The sequence below is a fragment of the Phyllostomus discolor genome, chromosome 5, assembly GCF_004126475.2.
Source record: "Phyllostomus discolor isolate MPI-MPIP mPhyDis1 chromosome 5, mPhyDis1.pri.v3, whole genome shotgun sequence".
Classification (NCBI taxonomy): domain Eukaryota; kingdom Metazoa; phylum Chordata; class Mammalia; order Chiroptera; family Phyllostomidae; genus Phyllostomus; species Phyllostomus discolor.
The window spans coordinates 33,912,074-33,934,165 of NC_040907.2; the positions used below are offsets into that span (position 1 = coordinate 33,912,074).

Below are 22,092 nucleotides of genomic sequence, written 5' to 3' on the forward strand. Positions count from 1 at the left end.
TTCATTAACAAGGCTGCTGGAACTAAAACATAGTGATTTACAAAATAATTGCAAGGTGAAGTTGTATTTTGAATGAGGAGTAGGATAAAGAAATAGAACAGTAGCTAGATGGAAGCCAAGATGAAGACAGGGAATACTTCTTTTTAAGATGGGAATGTACAGCATGTTTGTATGGAGTGGGTGTAACAAGAGAGGAATGGGAAAATACAGAGGAAAAAAATTAAAATATAATAACCAAGGCACTAGGAATGGCATGAGGAGATGTGTAACAGAAACCAGTATCCAAAACAACTCTGAGAAGAACAGAGAAACTTCATCCTCTAAGACCAGGCGAAAGAAGATAAGAATGAGAAGTGATGTAGGTGACTTTTGGGACAAGGGTACATATAGGAAACTGAGGTGGATCACTACTGGGGCCTCAATGTTTGTCAGTGACGTAGGAAATAGAGTCATCTGTTCATCTGAAGAATACTGGAGTTTAAACAAAGACATCTGATGGGAGAAATGAATATGCTTAGAATATCTACATGACAAATCAGAGAGGAAGTTCTCTAAGAAGTGCAAGACTGGAAGGTAACACTGAGAAGCAAACAGAGGCGGCACCTGTCTGAAGCTCACGAGTCTACCAGCAACACCGAACATGAATGCTTGTGAAGTAGATGTCTGCCAGATAGATCAAAACTGTAACCTATTATTTAAAAAATAATAAGGTAAGACTGGAATTTGGAGGACTATGTCAATCAAATCTAGAAAACCAAAAGTGATATAGTATAACTCAGGAAAGAAGTAGAAAGAGAAGTCATTTCAAAAGTGAATATTAAACCATAACAAAACAAAATAAGCACAACAGCTAATGCCTTAAAAGAAATTTAACAAAAAATGGGATCTTTCTTAATCATGAAGAAACAAAATATTTAAATATGAGGGAAAATAACAAATACTAAACAGGCAAAAAAGATTCAACATACTACAATAGTAGAGCCTGATGAAGAAAACTAAGGTAAAGGAAGAAAATAAATAGTAAATAGTATAGTTCAGGAAACTTTGCAGAAACAAAAAAAAAAAAAAATAGAACCTATGAATGAAAGAGAACACATCATATCTAAGAATAACAAGCCATAAAAAAAAACTACTTTAGGACATATTCTAGTAAAATACTAAGACTTAAAAAACACTTTACATATCTAAGCAAAAAAAAAAACTTATAAGTGAAACAACATTAAACTTTGAGAAAATGATTTAAATACCTGAGAGAGAATCGGGGTTAAGCAAAAAATAAAAAGCTAAAACTATAAAAGTAAGCACAGGGAAAGAATTATTGATTCAAGCAGAAAAACAAATTCTTGCAGGAAAGTAATCATAGTATGTATACCACATGGTTCAGCTATAAGTACTTTTAATATGGTCATAAAAATATAAACCAAAATTGTAATATAACTATAGTAAAAGGAAAGAAAGACAGAAAATGGGCATGTATATGTTTTGAGAGCAGAGAATTTATGAAAAGAATTTATATCCTCATTTTCCACAGGAGAAAGTAGAAATACTATCCAAAATCAAAAATAAAAATGTTTCAAAGGCAATATAAGCATGTTAGAGATATTTAAGTGAATACAAAGAAAAACAATTTTTAAGAAAATGAAAAGTAGTCCATAGAGGAGTGGGAAATGATGAAGGAGAGGGAGGTTACAGGACTGCTGTCTTTTGTAATAAGCATTGTATACTACATATATAACTCTGCTATAAAGTAAAATAGTGTAATTCTATAACCAATTAAAAATAACATTTTGATATAAATAAAAAACTAATTTAAAAAGGTAAGACATTAGCATTTACATAAGTATACATATATGTAAATGCTAATGTCTTATCCACATGTATACACACATATACATGTATATCTGGTTTAAGAGCAAGTCCTATAGAATATTAAAATTAATGCAAAAATTATTTCATAAAGAAAAGCAAAAGGCTAAAATAAAGCCAAGGAAGGAAACAGCCCTTTTATAAAAGACCAAAGTAAAATGAAAATGCCCCACCCCAGCCAGAATGACTCCGGGAAAGGAATGTTGCTGGAAGCCAAATCTAAGCTTTATAAATCACATCTACTGGAACATGTAATGGAATTAACCTCATTTTATAGTTGCCCTTCATCTTATAACTAAGTAATGACAATTTTCTTCCTTCCTCTGAAAAAATTTCATTTTCATGTACTTTTAGTGTGAGTTACAAAGTATATGTACTGCAAAACTCCAGAAATCCTAGTCACGTGTAGCAAATCAAAAGCTACAGGAAGTATCTTGAGAGAATCAGAATGCTGTTAACTCTCGGTATCAGCAAGAACAATGGCTATGATAATTTTCTAAACACTGATTTACTTGCCCTAATTACAAAGGTGAAGGTGAATTTATTAGAATGCATTTGCCATTGCACATTTAAAATATACAATAAAGATTAAATTTAAAAAACAAATAAAATAAAATAAAATACGCATTCTGAGTCCTATAAGCTCTCCTGAGGATCCAGGCAAGGATATTCACACCCAAAGACTTTGAGGATTTATTCTCAGCCTTCAAATCTACACCTGAAAGCATTTAAAAAACTGCAAACACCAGGTAGCACTAATTCCCAGAAGCTGAAAAGCAAGGGCTCTCGTGAAACTGCCATTTTTCCCTACAGGCCAAAAAACAAACAAACAAACAAAAAAAACAATAGGGACACCAGTAATCTACTGCAATATAAATAAAGATCACCAGGCTGCAAACCAAAGTGTCGCAGGTTCAATTCCCAATCAGGGTACATGCCTGGGTTGCGGGTCGTGACTCCCAGCAACCGCACATTGATGTTTCTCTCTCTCTTTCTCCCTCCCTTCCCTCTCTAAAAATAAATAAATAAAATCTTTTTAAAAAGTGAATAGAAATAAGCATTTAATAAATAAATAAATAAATAAATAAATAAATAAATAAATATCATGATCTTCTCTTGATCCAAATGTTGAAGGGAACAAAGCCAGAGCAGCTATTACAAAATTCTAAATACTAAGTATATTTGCTAATCAAAGGATTATAACACTACAAATAGGTATCTCAATAGGATAGACACAACATTCATAAAAGTAATGAGACGCAGGTATTACGATATTTTATTTAACTCCTTGGATATCAGATTTCTAGGATATAACATGCATTGCCACATGCACCAGCAATATAGCAAACTGAACAGAAAAAGTCTCTGCTCTTATAAAACTGTCATTCTAAAGAAAGGAAGTAAAGAGTAAACAATAGCACTAGTAAGAAAAGGAGGAGGATCATTCATCACTATTTGCCCTGAGGTGCCCTTTTATATCTGCTGTCCTGGTGGAAACACTAAACGCATACAATATCCTGGTGCAGAAGATACGGTAATTCTTAAAGACAGTGGGATAGAGGTTGAGATACTGAGCAAAACGTGTTGCTCCTGTAGATGCACCGTGAGCAAGGCTTCTCGTTAAAATGATAAATTTGAGCAGTGACTGGAAAGAAGTGAGGGAGAAGCATGATGTTTATCTGTATGAACAGCTTTTCAGACAGTATATTTGTATCAGTATACTGTGTGTGTGTGCGTGTGCGTATGTATGAGAAGAGAACCTAAACCTTCAGTGAGAAAGGATGAAACCCCCCAGTTTCAACAAAGAAGCAGAGACTTTTCATTCCCTTTCTTCTTAAAAATGGTTCACAGAATATAGTTTTAGCTATACCTAATTTTATTTTGTTAAATTCCAGAATTAAAACCATCTCCCTAAAGAGAATACCTTCTCCATGAATGTAAAATATGTCTTTAATCCAATTATGCCTTTAATATAATTGGCACTTAATATAATTTTCTATATCATAAATATATGAGGTCTGTCCAGAAGGTATCCAGCCATGTAATATGAAAAATAGAGACATTTATTGAAGAAGATACATGATACAAGAAACATTATACATAGGGCAATGATGCCTCAGTCCTCTTCAAAGTAGGCACCTTGGGACCTCACAGAGTTCTCCAAATAACCGTCAGCTGCCCCATTGTATTTTCCTGAGTCTCATCAAAGGTCTGAAATCTCTTCCTTTCAAAGGTGATTTTTGTTTTGGGAAGAGCCAGAAATTTGGTTACAGGGCACCAAATCTGGGCTGTAGAAGGCTGAACCACCTAGGTGATTTGATGTTCCATCAAAAACCCCTTCACAGGACGTGATGCATGAGCAGGCATGTTGTTGTGATGAAGCTGCCAATCATCAGCTGCCCATAGCAGTGGCCTTCTGAATCACCTAAACAGTTTCCATGGAGGAATAATCAAGCTTAACGCAAAATCAGATGCAGATTTGTTGCTCTACTCGCTCAGTCATTTTGAACACAACAGCCACACAGTACACGTGCTCACTCAGTGGTGTCTACTGCCCCCACTGACTAGTACAGTGAAGTCATCATTGTTCATGCATGCACATTACAGTCCATTCTCCTTCATTGCCAGGTTACATCGATGTCACACAAACATTTCTCATTACATTAACAATGGCTAAAATTTTTCTGGACAGATCTCACATACTTTCCCAGCATCTTAGGTGGTTCTAGGCCTCTGGAATTTCCTTAGAGGTGTGAAATGGAACTGGTAAGTTCTCTACCAATAACAATAATATTGGGCTGGCCAAAGAATCGGTTTAGGTTTTTTTTCATAAAATAAAAGACACGTTTCTCATTTCCACCAGTAACTTTACTGATTTGGATATTTGAGTATGTCGGCTATCTTTCACATGGTAGAACATTGATTGTTCTCAGTTAATGTCTCGATTTGATCTCTATCAACTTCAAGTAGTCTACCCAACTGTGGAGCATCGTCCAGTGAGAAATCTCCAGCATGAAACTTTGCAAACCACTTTTGACACATTTCATCAGTCATATAGCACCTTCTCCAAACACTGCACAAATCATTTATTGCATTTCAATTGCATTCTTACCTTTCTTAAAATAATAAAGCATAATATGCCAAAAATGTTGCTTATTTCTTCCATCTTCAACATTGAAAGTGGCCACACAAAAATTCACCAATTTTGATAAGTTTTTTTAATGCACGCTAATGTGATAGCTGTCACAATACAATCTAACAAAATTGTTTCAAATGAAGTGAGGACAACTAAGCACTTCGAGAACCATCTTACAGAAAAAAAAACAAGTAAACTTCTTGGCCAAACCAATAATAACACACCACCAAGAGTAATAACCAAGGTATATTTTTAAGTGTTTACTGTGTGCCAAAGACTGTTGTAAGTGTTTTACCTGATGTTACTCAAGGACTATTTATCAGACTGTCCAATTAAGGGGATCCCAGAATCTCCTTGAGCATGCAGACCACATTCAATTTGCTTTTAGACAATGTATTTTTAATTACTGAATTTTGGGTTTTAGACAGTCAGGCAGACAAGCACACATTAGTTTTGTAAGTAACACATGGGAAATGATATATGTAACTCAATTCCTATAGAGAATAGGCAAGTGGAAATTCTGGAAGAATCCACATAGATTCAGTGTTTCCTTACTTGAAATACTTCCCTTTACATTGACTGACATAAAGCCTGCTTTCTTCTTTGGGCTCAACTTTATATTATACTTGGAGGGGCTGTTTCTACCATTTCTACCATCACTCTATGTTTGAAGGCTCAGAGCTATGGAGGCTCACTGTAGGGATGTCTATGAGCTATCCCCACACCATTCCATCCCTCTTTTTTCTTCCCCCATTAGAGACCTATGTAGTTCTAACAAAGGTGAACATGTACCACCTGAAACAAAGGAAGACATGTTCAAGTTAAGCCAAGAGCGTACTACTCAATACATCTTCCATCGTACTGTGATTAGAATACATCTGAAGACCTGATGGAAGTTATGGGACACAAACCTCTTATTTTTAGAATATTATAGGGAGATATGAGGCCTGAAACTGCTGTAACTTTGCTGCCATGAATTTTTACTACCATAAATGTGGTTAAGATTGAGGAAGATACCAAAATTATAAAGGTATAAGCTATTAAAACAGAGCCTCTAAGTAAATATATCAGTCCAGGTCCAATCAGGAGAGAGAAACCACACAGGGAAAGTTTAATATAAAGAACTATTAACTACAAGGGGGGGTTAAGGTAATGAGGGATAGTCTAGGAGGAGGTAAAGAGAACTTAAAGAATATACAGATAGCAGAGAGAAGGAGAGCCGTCTGCCCTGGGTGCAACCAGAGCTCGGAGGAAGAGCTTTCTCTCCCCAAGATCTCAGCCCCAGTGCTCAGCCCCAGAACTTGCTAGAGAAAGTGCAGACTTGGCTCACTGAGAGAGAGAAGCTACTCTAGTGCTTGCCAGTAGAACTTACTAGAAATCTGCCTTCTGGAATTTGTCACAAATCATTCCTCTAGGGTACCAGGGAGGCACTTCACCAGAGGCACTTCACTACAAAGTCACCCGGGGGGACAGTTAAGGGACGCTGCTGTTGGCCACCATGTACAGAAATATCTGGGCCCCAGAGAGGCTGAAGAGCCAGGGAAGTCTGGTCCTGGAGATAAAACAGGCACAGTGCAGGGGCCTGCTGAGCAGGCTCACCCACATGTGGAAGCAAAACTCTTTCCCTCTGCAATGTTACTCCGGGGCCCTCTACTACACAAAACTTCAGTGCCAGCTGGAAAGAAACAAATATTTAAAGGGCCAGATAAACTTCCACAGATCAAGCAGAAAGATTCAATTGGAACTGTGGGGTAGTAAATCAATAACCAGTACATTACATGAAGCAAAAACTGATAAAAATGAAAGGAACAACAGAAAATTCAATAATTATAGTGGAACATTCAAATGCCCTTCTCTCAAGGTTGTTAATTGATAAAACAACCAGACCTCTTCTAGCCCCCAAGAAATAAAGTCAGCAAGAATACAGAAGCCTTGAACATTATCAACTAACTTCACCAAGTGATAGAAATAGATCAATATAGAATAACTGAACCAACAAGAGCAACATACTCATTCTTTTCAAGTGCACTTAGAATATTTTCAGAAAAAATCATGCACCAAGTGGTAGAAGAAATGAATAATGAGGATTAAAATTAAATCAATAAAATAGAAAAGAAGAAAATAGAAAACAAATCACTGAAGTAAAGAATTAATTCTCAAAAAATATGAACAAAATTGATAAGACTTTAGGCCAACCAAGAAGAAAAGAAAAAGAGCACCAGTCAGAGTGGCCATCACAAACAAATCAACAAACAACAAGTGTTGGAGAGGCCTTATCACTTATTCTTCAAAAGATACCATTAAGAGAAGAAAAGGACAAGCCAGGTAAGCCTGGTAAAAATATTTACAAATCATATATCTGATAAAGGACTTACTTCTAGAATATTTTTATAAAAGAAAACCTTGCAACTCAGTAAGATACACCACCCAATTCAAAAATGGGTGAAAGATTTAAACAAGCATTGTACAAAAAAGTACCTATAAATACCTGACAACCACATGGAAAGATGTTCAACATCATTGAGTCATACCGAAATACAAGAAAGCACTAAACACCCACTAAAATGGCTGTGATCTAGAAGACTGAGAATATCAAGTCTTGAGGGTGACATGGAAAAACTGAAACCTCCATACACTGCTGGTGGGAATAAAAATGGTACAGTGACGTTGGAAATCCTGCCGACAGTTTCTTAAAAAGTGGAACATACTTGCAAACAAGCCAGCATATAGCCGTGTATTTACAGCAACGTTGTCTGTGACAGCCATACACTAGAAACAGCCCTAACGTCTACCCAAATGGCCAGAACTAGAAAGTGTTAAATCTAAAGATAAACTTTGGATGAACTGTCCTCAGAGCTCTGATCTATGAACATTGTGTATCACTGCATTTTTTAAAGATGATCTTCAATTTCTCTCAGCAATGTTTTGGAGTTTTGGGAAGTGGAAGTAAGTCCCATACAATAAAATAATATTCATCAATAGAAAGGAATGAAGTACTAATACATAAGACAACATGGATAAGTTGCAGAAGCATTACTCCAAGAGAATGAAGCCAGACACAAAAAAACTACATATTATATTAATCCATTTATACTAAGTTTCTAGAAAAGGCAAATGCAGAGAGACAGAAAAAAGACCAGTGGTTCCTGGGGACTGGAAGTAGGTACAGAGAATGACTACAGGTAAGTATCAGGCAGCTTCTGGGAGTGATGGAAGTTTTCCAGACTGGATTGTGAGGATGGTTCACACCTGTTCAAATTTTCTAGCAATCACTTAACTGTAGTTACAATGGGTGAATTTTGTGAGACATGAACTATTACTCACTAAATCTATTAAAGGAAAGGAGAGAAGAATGACTCTACCTTTTCTATAAGAACTGTATTTCACAGTTACCAAACTACTAATAAAAACACGTTTCTAGAATTGAAGCTCATAAATACAGAAAGAATGATGATATCATTTTAAAATATCACATTTGCTAACTCCTAATGAAAAGCAGGATCTCCACAAATGCTACAGCTGTTAGAGAAAAGGCTGGTGAGGGGCCTCATAACAGAGGAGGGAGCCGATGCTGCCTGGAGCCGAATGGCCAATCTTAGCGTCACTGAACTTAAGATGGTCAGACATGAAATGCCACTGGACACGATGCAATAATCACCAACTAGGAAGGATTCTTACCAAAAAACAAAATAAGTCTGAATTTAATCAGTGCTCTAGGGTTAATTTCAATTTTATAATACAAGTAATAAACAAGCTAACTAGCAATTTAAGAAAGCAATTAGACAAATCCAAATTGTGGGACATTCTAAAGGGCCTGGCTTTTCAAACAAATTCACAGCATTAAGAAAGAAAAAAGTAAAGAACACTATTACAGAAAAAAAAGAAGCTTAAGAGCTCAACAGTCATATACTGAATGTGCGAACCACACCTTCACTAGGTCCTGATTTTAGCAAACCAACCTTAAAAGACATTTTGGTGACTACTGGTGAAATCTGCATAATGACTACATATTTGATGCTATTAAGGAATTATATTAATTTTGTTAGGTATGATGCCAGCATGGTGGGGATATATATATATATATTCATATATCTTATATATTATTACATATCTATGTGTATCTATATACATATAGATATATATATAGAGAGAGAGAGAGAGATGTTTTTATCAGTTAGAGGTCATGACAGAGTATTTGTGGTGGAAGGATATACGTATAGAATTAACTATCCCGACAATATTTTTAAGCGTCAGGGTGAACATGTAATAAGATTGGCAATACATCAAACATTGTTGAAGTTTTGTAATAGGTATAAGGGACTTCAACATTCTCTCCTCCTTGTGTCTTTAATTTTTCATACTAATGAGGGTAAGGGACAATGAAAGACTGCAAAACTGAGAGTAAAAAAAGTAAAAGAAAAAGGGGCCCAAAGCTCACAGAAGAGGTCAGGGATAAAGACTGGCATGGAAGTCATGGGAAAATAGGTAATATATATAAAACCAAGTCTTTGGAGAGTACATAAGGAAAAAGGAGAACCTAGGGAAAAACAGATCAAAGAAGTGAGGACAGTGGAACACTCATATTTAAAGCCAGGGCAGAGGAAGGTGAAGTTCAGAAAGAGCAAAAAAGCGAAATATCAATGGTGGGTAGAAGAGATATAAGAGAAAAACTGAATCAGGGAAATCTAAGCATTAAAATTTCTAAATAATGATAATGACTAAGTACTCTTTCATAGCCCCCAAATTTCAAATAAAATAGAAAAATGTTGTTTTTTTAATTGTTTTGCTCTAAATCATTTTTTTTTATTCTTCAATTACAGTTGGCATACAATATTGTATTAGTTCCAGGAGTACAACCCAGGGCTTAGACATTATAAACCTACTAACTGATCATCCCGATAAATCTAGCACCCATCCGACACCATGTACAGTCGTTACAGTATCACTGACTATACTCCCTATGCTGCACTTTACATCCCCATGACTACTCTGTAACTACCAATTAGTACTTGTTAATCCTTTCATCTCTTTCGCCCATCCTCCCAAACCCCCTCCCATCTGTCAATCATCAAAATGTCCTCTGTATCTACGAGTCTTTCTGTTCTGCTTGCCCGTTTTTGAGATTCAATTATTGATAGATATGTATTTTTATAACAGAAGAACTTCAGAATGATGATATAATTATACTCATACCTTCTAAGATACACAATTTCCCAGATACTGAGTAAAATGTATGGGAAATATTAAAAGTCATACACCCACTGGCACCAAACTGCCACCTAGTTGGTCTACTACAATGAAAGACAGAATACCAAGTGACAGAACAGCTATAAAAAAAATAAGATACTGTCACAGGCCATAAAGAATTCCCTGGAGAACAGTCACTCCACTACAAAATCCCTGAATGACAGACAATGAGCCAGCCCGGTCCCTGCCATACACCCAGACCCTAGCGCAGCGCCAGGTTCCCTGACTCTGCATTGCTGGAGTCGCAGCAGGGAGTGGACGGAGGCGTGTGGAGGAGACGACTGGCACTGATGATGCCCAAGAGTGCTGGCCTTTTGATCCACACCACATATTAGACCGACCTGGTGATCCATGATCCCTTCTAGCTAAAGGATAAAAATGGAGCTTTTCACTTTACATCCAGAGCTCAAATAACTCTTCCCAAGTGTATACCTTTGCAAGGCTGCTCTCACAAACAGCTGTACCTTTTTACGGTTGACTCCTGGTACTTTGAAGAATTTACTGTTATCCTCAGCTGTGAACATGTAACATTGTAAAAAATGCAAAACATATACTTTAGACTACCATTACATCAATCTTCTATTATTTACTCTCTTGATTTGCAATAGACTGAGAATAAAGACATATTTTTGCCTGCAGGGCAGAGCCCTACCTAATATGAATCTCTGTTCTTATATTGTAAACAATCTATATTATCTTAATCAGTAAAAAGCTCCAATATGTCTTTTTGTTTTCCACAGACTAACCACAGAAAAAGAAAAAATTCCCAGCCTCTCTGCAGCACATGCATTTTTTTTTATCATTTCCAGGTATATTCTGAAATTCTAAAAAAAAAGTGCTCAAGATTTTAAAATTTTTTATTAAACCCTTTTTAACTTTTATTAATTCAAGATTAAAGAGCACAATTCTAAAATGTCTTAGAATCTGGATCGCAAAGTTAAACACTTACATTCCAGCTGTGCAACCACATCTCCAGGGTCCACTGCTTCTGGGAACACCTACAGGAGAGTGTGGAGAGGGAAGTAGGAGGGAGAAGAGGAAGTGAAAGGAACATACATGTAACACAGTCTTTGTTTTTTCCCTCTAGTTCCCAAAATATTCCTTTCCCAAACAAAGAAACCTTTGACCTTATGGAGAACTATCGCTTCCTCTCTGCTTCCCATGATCACTGTGGAAGATTTTACAAACACTGCAGCTGGCTCTGCCTCCCTCTGTAACCTCATCTGCCAGCATTCTTCCTTTGTTTCGTTACTACGGTCATATTGGCCTTCTTGGTGCTCCTCCAACTCTTCAGGCTTGTGTCTAACAAGAAGCCTTTTTATTTGCTATTCCCCTGCTGAGCATGCTTTTCCCCTAGTCCTTTAAAAAACTGATTCTGCCCCATAATTCAGGCTCAGTTTAAATGTAATTGCCTTCTCTGATCCCCCTTTAAAGTAGACAATGCCCCTATCCCTCAGTCCCTCTCTGTCCCTTACCTCCCTTTATTCCCTTCATGACACTTAACACTATCTCAAACCATATTATTTCTGTGTTTACTTAATCATTGCCTCTTATTTCTCCCATTAAAACGAAAGCTCCAAGAGGAGAAAGATGTTTGTCTATCCAGTGCTTTAAAAAGTGCATGGAACACAGCAGGTTATTAGGTAATTATTTGGGGAGAAAAGGGAGAAGGGAGGAAGGGAAGGAAGGAAAGAGAGAGGGAAATAGAGAAAGAAGGAAATTTCAAAAGTAAGAAATACAACTGGTAATAACCAAAAGCAGAGGTTTTAGAAAAAGAAAAGAGACTTATAAAAAGAAGCATCGCAAGATAGCCATAGTAAAATATGATCTGTCCTTATCTATTAATATTTCCTGTCTCATTTTTATGACAATATTATTTAGAATTCAAGGTATGATATTTTACATAAAGTCCACTATCAAAATTTTAGAAATAAATTGACCCATCATGAAAAAGAAATGGATTCAATGTATAACATAATGCATATATACTTTTAAGCCTCCAAATTTATGTGACAAATCTTCCTTTGAATTAAATCAAAGTACATAGTCAGCAATAATAACTGTGTTCTAGAATTTTATTCCAAATTTGTAACTATTTTAATTTTGTTTGTTAATTTCGATGTGAGATTTGAACTCACCTTTTCAAACACCATTCTGGCATTGAAGACCAATGGAAAAGTGGCTGGGACACATTGTGTCTTTTTGTATTGGCCAAACACACAGATGCTAAGATAGATGTCCTCCTTGTCTTTCAGCACCACTCCTGGACAGGTCACCTGAAAGAAATTAGGTAGATGGATGTTCCTGCTTTATGAATTCCCTGATCTATCATGCTAAAATGACACAAAACATAACATAAAAAGACAAGTCTGCTAAGCTAATAAAAAATACACAGGAATAAAAAGACATAGAGAGATTCTAGCATTTACAGAGTTAAAGAAAATGCCTTTGTAACTTCCATCCCTCTGAGAAATCTGATTTTTCCATGTGGTTGTTTGTGCCACACTTGAAGCTCTGTGTACTGGCTCTTGGGACAGACTCTAATAGTTTTAAACAGTCGGCCTTAGGCGCCCACTCTGTGCTGAATACTGACATAAACTTATTTAGCATTATTTAACCATGAAGGATTAAGAATCAGCAGAAATAAAGCACTATACTAGAAGACAAAAAATACCAAGAGCACAAACTTGACCTATATTACCCTAAATGGCAGCCTATACACCTCCTCATCAAAACTAATATGACAAAGTTTCAAAGCAAGTGAATTTTAAGTTTCTAGCCCAATATTTTTTTAAACATGAAATTTCACTTAAGCATCCTTGTGGATGACAGCACACATGTAAAATGTGGAGATTCTAAAAAACTGCACTGCACAGTCTCTCCATCCTCCGCCACATTTCCTTGTCAGTGATAAAACATGCCCTTAACAGGATCTTAAAGGCTCTTTAAGATTTGAATGTAACCTACCCTCATAGAACTTCTATCCAACATCCCCTAATAACGGGGTCAAAGTACACTTCATCATCTTCTGGACACACACATGTCTTTCTTGCCCTGTGTCCTCCCACCACCTGGATAACTGTGCCTCATGAGTCCATCCCACCTTCTCCTCTTTCATTCCCACCCCTGCCAAGGCTCACACCAACTGTCCTTCCCTAACAAAGGAAAAAAAAAAACACACTTCTCTTGATTCAGCAGCTATCATTATTCAATTCAATCCAATTTACACATTTGCTATGCATTTACTATGTGCAAGTAAACATGTTTTAGATTCTCACAGGATTTTGTGGCTCTCTTAAGGCCCTAATTTTATTGTCACCATGCCTTTTAATTAAATGGATGTGTCTCACCTCTTTTATTTGACTATATGTTCCCTGAGGACAGAAATTTTACTTTCCTCATCAATGTATCTAAAAACACCAACTTTCAGTATTAAGAAGAAGCTCACAGATTATCTAGTATGGCTTTTGATTTTTTATATATGAAGACAACAGAGCCCCAAGAAAGAACAGGTGACTTACTTATGTAAAATCACACAGTAAATGACACAACACAATACATTTGAAGCGCTTAGAACAGCACCTGACAGAGCATTTATTCGGTGTAGCTATCATTGTTAGACTGAAAACTATTACCTGCCACATCAACACAGACTACTTACTGCGTTTCATAGATGACTAAGACTTCATGTCCCTTCACACACAGCAGTTACGACTATTTTCTATGCCAACTATTTTTCACTAGTATCTACCTCTTATTCGCTTTTCCACTTTGTTCTAATGTAACTCCAACTGATTACTAAAATCAAGGTGCTCAGCAAACTTGATTCTGTGAATCAGCTTCTCTGCCTCATTAAAACCAAAAGTGCCTGAGAGCTGCTCAAATACATGCTCTCTAGAGAGGCAGCTGCTGGCCACTTCTGCCTCTAGATGCAGCCAGTTCAAACTGAAATGGATTGTTATTCTTGTAAAGTACAAGATTTTAAAGACTTATTACAAAAAAAAGTAACTATCTCATTAGTAACTTTCATGTTAATTACATTTTGAAAGAATATTTTAATATATTGATTTAAATAAAATTATTGTTAAAGTAAATTTATCTATTTCTTTTAACTTTATTAATATAGCTACTAGAAAAATATGTCACATACATCTGTGACATATACTATATTTATGTTGGCTAGTGCTCCCCTAATTGTCCTCACTGAAAAATATTGTCTCTTTCCAATTTGTAATATATGCAAGAAGGCATGACTTTTTTTCCCATCCATATTTCTACAGATTCTGCCAATCTTTAAAGAGACAGGCAGCATCTTTCCAAAAAGAAAGCAGGAAAAGGGAGGGGAGTTAAAATAAATAAGGTAGAATAAATGGAATATAAATAAATAGCAAAGTGGTTGACTTAAACCAACTCTATAGATAATTTCATAAATATTAATACTATTCTAAGCATTCTAATTAAAAGGCAGAAATTGTCATATTGGATAGAAAAGGACACAAATATGCTGTCTCTGCAAAAAAATCCTACTTTAAAGACAAAGACCCACATAAAGTACTTTGGGAATGGTGAAACAAATACCTTCCAAAATCAGCCCATCTATAAAAGCAACTGAGCCCTGGCTGGTATAGCTCAGTGGATTGAGCACGGGCTGAGAACCAAAGAGTCACAGGTTCGATTCCCAGTCACGGCACACATGTCTGGGTTGTGGGCCGAGTCCCTAGTGAGGGCCACATGAGAGACAACCACACATTAATGTTTCTCTCTCTCTCTTTCCCTCTCCCTTCTTCTCTCTCTAAAAATAAATAAATAAAATATTAAAAAAATAAATAAAAGCAACTGAAACACTACCAAAATCTGTCAAAAACAACTTTTTAGAGCTCTGAAATTAACCATAGGCTTACAACAATCTGAGTATTTATTCAAGAAAAATATTTGAATTCTGGCAAAAATCATAATATTGTCATATTTTAACATACTCTACTCCCAATCCTTTATACCCAGGTCTTCCACAACCTTGAAGACAAAAACGCTTATAATCATGGTAACCATGAAGCCAGCAGCCCCACAGCCACTGGAGGAGGACAGATTTAGAGCCAGCCAGAGCCCTATCCCCAGGGAACTGTAACTGACCTGTCTCACAGTACCATGGAATCCCCGATTTACAGGGCTTCTCTCTATTTGGCCTGAGTCAGAGCTCACTCATGACAAACAGCCTTTCCCCTCAAAGTGTTTGTCAGAAACAATCAGTAGCAATTACTTAACATCACAGATGCCCAAGGCAGGGGTCTCAATGGGGCAAACAATAAAGTGACCAAAACACTTAAAAGGCAAAGCTTTAGAATCATTTGTGGGTATGTGGAGAAGGGTGGTGACTTTGACAAGTGATGATACATTCTTGGCAATTTAGACAGTCATGCCCATGCGCAAGGCTGTGCACATGACTCTAAATCACTAAAAAGCCTTACTCTCTCACCTCAGGCTGACCTTGAGGTTTTAGGCAAGTTGGAAGTGAAGACTAAGTGTTGTACACTGCCTGCCAGGACATAGAAAGCATACCCTAACTTGCACAGAGTGATCCTCATTACAGGCTGGGATACTTATCAGCACAAGGCTTTTAAGAAATGTAAATACAATCATTAGCAAACCATGAGATATATAGATTTCAGTGGCCATACACAACAAAGAATACAAACTTCAGTTCAGGAAAGTAATGAAACAAACAACAACAGCAAACAACAGTAAACCCTAGGAAATAGGGGGAATCTGATTTATAGAATTTGGTATTATATTATTTAAAGTGTTGAGTTTTCAACAAAAGTTATCACATGCAAAGAAACAGGGACATGGCCCCTACACAGAGAGAAAAAAAGCAGTCAATAGAAACTACCCCTTAGAAAGCCCAGAAGTCGGGCTTACTAAACAAAGACTTTATGTCATCTTTTGTAAATACACACAAAGAAGTAAAAGAAACCTTGTCTAAATATCAAAGGAAAGTACGGCAGTATGGCAAACATGTCTCACCAAATAACAAATAGCAACAAGTAGATTTTTTAAAAAAATTTAAAGGAACCAAAGAGCAATTCCAGAGTTGAAAAGTACAAAACTGAATTGAAAAATTCACCATAGATGATCAAGAGCAGATATAAGCTGGCAGAAAAAAGCACAAGTGAACCTAAAAATATGTCAATTAAGGTTACCCTGTCTGAGAAATAGAACAAAAAAAGAAAAATGAACAACTTCAGAGACCTATGGGACACCATCAAGCACAACAACATAGATATACTGAGAGCCCCAGAAGGAGAGGAGAAAGGGCTGAAAAGAATACGTGAAGAAATAACAAAAACTTCTCAAGTTTAAAGAAAACCATCTATACATCCAAACAAGCTCAAAGGGATCCAAGTCATACACATCTCATCAAACAATCAAATTCTCCAGACAAAGAAGAGAGTATCTTGAAAGCATCAAAAGAAAATGATTCAGCAGATACCAGAAGTTCTCAACAGGACTGACACTGATTTCTCAGCAAAAACATGAAACCAGACAGAAGTGGGAAGCCTTATTCAAAGTGCTGAAAAACTGTCAAACAAGAATTCAGTATCTAGAAAACTTTTCCTTCAAAAAGGAAGAAAAATTAAGAGTTTTTCAGATAAGCAAAAATACATATTTTGTCACTAGCAGAACTTCCTTATAAGAAATACCAAAGAGAATCAGGTTGAAATGAAGGGGCACTAGAGAGTAATTCATATCCTCATGAAAAAGCAAGGTAGCTACTAAAGCAATATAAAGTATTAATGTATCTTTTCTCTCACTGCTCCATTTATTTAAAATAAAATTTCATTAAGCAACGATTAAACTATTTTATGTATATGTATAAAGAAGTAAATTGTAGGACAATAAAGGAGAGGGGGGGCGATGCAACTCAGTAGAAGCAGAAGTTTTGCATACTTCTGAAATTAAATTGTTATTAATCCATACTAGATTGTTATAAATTAAGATGTTAACTGTGAATGAACCCCAAGACAACCACTAAGAAAGTTAACTTTTAAAATATTGTAAAAGAAACAACAGAATTAAAATGGTACTTTACAAATTAGTTAAGACAAAAGAAGGTGCTAACACAGGGATAGAGAAACAAAAGAAACAAAGAAAACTACAAACATCACTGAAAGAAACTGAATACCTAAATAGATGAAAAAAAATACCAGGTTCATGAATAGAAAGACTCAATATTGTTACGATACCAATCCTCCCAAAATTGGCTATAATTTCAGTGCAACCCCAAGTACAAAGAAAACCAAGAATATCGAATATCATGAGATAAATTCCCTCCAATTGAAAAATTAATTTGCACAATCTGAAAATAATTTAAAAATAAGTATGTTGGGTCTTTCACCTAATAAGGGAGAAAACCTTCATTAAAATTATAAAATTTAGCCCTGGCTGGCATAGCTCAGTGGATTGAGCTCAGGCTGCGAACCAAAGTGTCACAGGTTCAATTCCCAGTCAGGGTACATGCCTGGGTTGTAGGCCATGACCCCCAGCAACCGCACATTGATGTTTCTCTCTCTCTCTTTCTCCCTCCCTTCCCTCTCTAAAAATAAGTAAAATTTTTTTAAAAACTATAAAATTTAAAAAGGTAAAAATATTTGGCATATATATAGGGGGGTGGTGCTTCATGAGAAATCAGGGAATATTTAGTCAATGAAGTGAAAAATCTCAATAGAGGAGACTGAAAATTAACTTAATGAATAAATAAGAATGTAATGTTGTTGAATTCTTCTAGAACAAGAAGATATAAAAATGTCCCATCAACAAAAAACACTTAAGAACATAGAGAACATAGATAAAAGTTTCCATACAAATCTAATAGTACTATTAGAAGAAAGAATAGCAGAAAACACTATTCAAAGATATAACTGCTAAGAATTTTCTATAATTGAAGAAGCCCATTAATTCTCAGATAAAAAAACACATACCCAGTGCAAAACAGAATAAATATAAGTAAATCCACAGTTCTATGCATCATGGTGTATTGGAGTACATCAAGGACACAGTGAAAATACATAATTGTTATTAAACTTTAAGATTATACAAATAAAAATTTAATATGAAATTGAAGATTTCAGAGAAAATAAACTTGATAAGAGCAGAGGATAGAATCCTACGTCCAACAAATCAAATTATATATTATTTCCAAGTAAATAGAGAACATGCACAATAATGGGATATTAGGACACAAAGAAAATATCAAGAAAATATCATACTAACCTCAATATCACAGTGAAATTAAATTAAGATGCCACAAAAGACAGTATTATGTATATGTGTAGGTGTTTATATATGAGGAGGTGTACACATACATATAAATCCTATGCATCTTGAAATTAAAATAAACTCCTAAGTATTTCATAAACTAAAGTAGAAATAACAGTAAAAATTATAAAATATTTCAAACCAAATAATTTAAAACCAATATTATCAATGCTTTTGGGGTGATAGTTAAGCATCATTTAAAGACAGATATTAAAATGAGAAATACATCGAAAAATACAGAGCAACAGTAACACAAAATTCATCCTAGGGATTAGCAAAAGGTAAGAAAAGAGGGATTCTTACAGAGGGAGATATACAGAAGGCTTTACCTTCACCTGTAATGTTTTACCTAAGCTAGTAGGTGGATATATGGGTGTTCATTATGTTACTCTATAACTTTTTGTTTGTCTGAAATATTTCAAAATAAACTTAAAACTAAATGAAATAAGTATTTGATTCATAAACAAAAATCTCATTAATAAACACAAATGAAAGACCCTAAATAAAATATTAGCCAATAAATCCACCAAAATATAGTAAAATAATATCCTCACCAAAAAGAATTTCTCATAGAATGGAAAAGGTGAAACATCACAAAATGTGTCCTTTTTTATAAATATGGGAACCATATTATATAATAATCTCATTAGATTGAGAAAAAGCACTCAATATATATCAATTCTCAGAATATTTTTGAAATTAGGAACAGCAGGAAATTTTCTTTATTTTTTTAGAGAGGGGAGGGAGATAGAAAGAGAGAGAAACATCAATGTGCAGTTGCTGGGGGTTATGGCCTGTAACCCAGGCATGTGCCCTGGCTGGGAATCGAACCTACGACACTTTGGTTCGCAGCCCTCGCTCAATCCACTGAGCTACGCCAGCCAGAGCTAGCAGGAAATTTTCTTAATTCAATAAATGAAAATCCTACAGCAATGTCATACTAGGTTGAACTATATGAAATTGCTATGTTTGTTCATTTGTACTAAAAATGTGAGAAATTTCATAAGATTCATTCTAATACTTAGAGGTGAAACAACAGAAGCATAACTTAAAATAAATATAAAAGACAAGTATATCTACAATTATTCTTACTATTTAACATTATACTGTGGGGAGGGGGAGAGGATGGCAGAGGATTGAGTGGAAGTGACACTAACCTCCTCCCAGGACCAATCTGGAATTACAACTAAATAGTAGAGAAATCATCTCCAATAACCAACTGAACACTAGGTGAAGAGAATACCTATAACCAAGGACAGACAAAAGAAAACACTTCACCACAATGAGGCTGGTGGGGAGAGCAGAGGTGGTGCAAGGGGGCTGCCTGGGCTCCCACTGGCAGCAGCTAAAGTGGCGGATGGATAATCCAGTGGCCAGGGGTTTCCCCCTGAGAGGTGTAGGGTCTAAACTCAAGCTGGGCTCCTAGCCTACAGCACCAGAGCTGGAAAGGAACCCAGATAACATCCAGCTATGAAAAGCAGCAGTGTTTCTGTCCACTAGGGAAAGACAGCTGGAGATGCAGAGAGCCTCCTAAAGGGCCAACACAAAAACTTTCATTTGTACCTACTTACCCTGTGCTCTGGCAGTGGTAGGGAAGAATGGACTAGAGACATGTGAGGAGAGCCTGGGGATGGTGGCTCTGGAAAAAGAACTGAAAGAAAAGCTGCCAGGATACCTGTGCTAGGTCATTCCCCATACTGCAGAAGCCATCTTTCTCAGGCAGAGCTCTTCTCTCCAAGTGGCATCAACCTGAGAGGAAGCAATAGCCCTGCCTACAGGAATTACTCTGCCCCACCCTGTGGTTCTTAAGCCAGGATGCTGATTACAGCTTAAGGCTACATCACTGATTGGTTTAACAACTAAGGTGAAAAATACAAAGCAGCAGCCAAAACGGGAAGACAAAGAAACAGATCCCAAATGAAAGAACAAGAGAGTTCTCCAGAAGAATTAGATGAATTGGAGGCAAGCAATTTATTAGAGTGAAAGTTTAGAGTAATGATTATAAGGATATTTAACAGCATGAAAAAAGACATAGAAACCATAAAAAGGACCATTCAGAAATAAAGAATGCAATACTTGAAATAAATAATACACTGGAAGGAATAAACAGTAGGTTAGCTGAAGCAGAGGATAGAATTAGTGATTTGGAAGACAAAGTAGAAAAAAATACCCAGGCAGATCAACAAAAGAAAAAAAAAATTTTAAAAAATGAGAAGAGCTTAAGAAACATTTTGGACAACATGAAGTATAATAACATCTGCATCACAGAATACCAGAAGGAGAAGTAAGTGAGCAAGGAATCGAGAACCTATTTAAAGAAATAATTACTGAAAACTTCCCTAATCTGGTAAAGGAAAAAGACATACAAAGCCAGGAAGCTTAGAGAGTCCCAAAAAAGTTGGACCCAAAGAGGCCTACAAGGAGACATATTATAGTTAAAATGACAAGGCTTAAAGGCAAGGAGAGAATCTTAAAAGCCCCAGGAGAAAAGCAGGTACTTACATACAAGGGAGCACCAATTAGACCGCCGTCTGATTTCTCAACAGAAACATTTCAGGCTAGAAGGGAGTGGTGTGAAATATTCAAGGTGATGAAAACAAGGCCTACAATCAAGGACACTTTACCCAGCAAGGCTATCATTTAAAATCAAAGGAGAAATAAGGAGCTTCCTAGACAAGAAAAAGCTAAGAATTTGTTAACACCAAACTAGTACTGTAGCAAATGTTAAAGGGCTTACTTTAAAAAGAAGAAAAAGAGAAAAAAAAAAAACCAGAGTAAAATAGTCTAATAATAAAATGGCACTAAATATGTATCTATCAATAATCACCTTAAATATAAATGGATTAATTGCTCTGACCAAAAGACACAGGGTGGCTGAATGGATAAGAAAACAAAACCCATATATTTTCTGCCTCCAAGAGACTCATCTCAAATCAAAAGATACATACAGACTAAAAGTAGAGGGATGGAAAAATATATTTCATGCAAATGGAAAAGAAAAAAAGGCTGGGTAGCAGTACTTATATCTGGCAAAATAGACTCTAAAACTAAGACTAATAAGAGACAAAGAAAGACACAACATGAAGATAAAGGGAACAATCCAACAAGAGGATATAACCCTAGTAAACATTTACATACCCAACATCGGAGCACCTAAATATGTGAAGCAAATTTTGATGGACATAAAGGGAGAGATCGACAGAAATACAGTCATAGTCAGGGATTTTAACACCCCACCAACTTCAATGGATAGATATTCCAGACAAAAAATCAATAAGGAGCCAGAGGTCTTAAACGACACACTAGATCAAATGGATTTAATTAATATCTTCAGAGCATTTCACCCCAAAGCAGCAGACTGTACATACTTTTCAAGTGCACATGGAACATTTTCTAAGATAGACCATATGTTGGTACACAAAACAAGTCTCAATAAATTTAAGAAGACTGAAATCATATTAAGTATCTTGTCTGACCACAATGCAATGAAACTGGAAATTAATCACAAGAAGAACACTGAAAAACACGCA

At 36.0% G+C, this 22,092-nt stretch overlaps 1 protein-coding gene across 3 annotated transcripts in view; it reads right to left on the bottom strand.

Moving 5' to 3' along the window:
* Window positions 1–22,092, bottom strand: part of SPATA6 (spermatogenesis associated 6) — a 96,310-nt gene that overhangs the window by 64,694 nt on the left and 9,524 nt on the right. For all 3 annotated transcript variants that reach the window (XM_028513700.2, XM_028513701.2, XM_036026061.1), the window contains exons 2-3: window positions 12,388–12,525; window positions 11,199–11,247 (exon numbers count right to left, since the gene is read on the bottom strand). In XM_028513700.2, coding sequence (XP_028369501.2) covers window positions 11,199–11,247; window positions 12,388–12,525 — 187 coding nt within the window. The remainder of the gene's footprint in view (window positions 1–11,198; window positions 11,248–12,387; window positions 12,526–22,092) is intronic.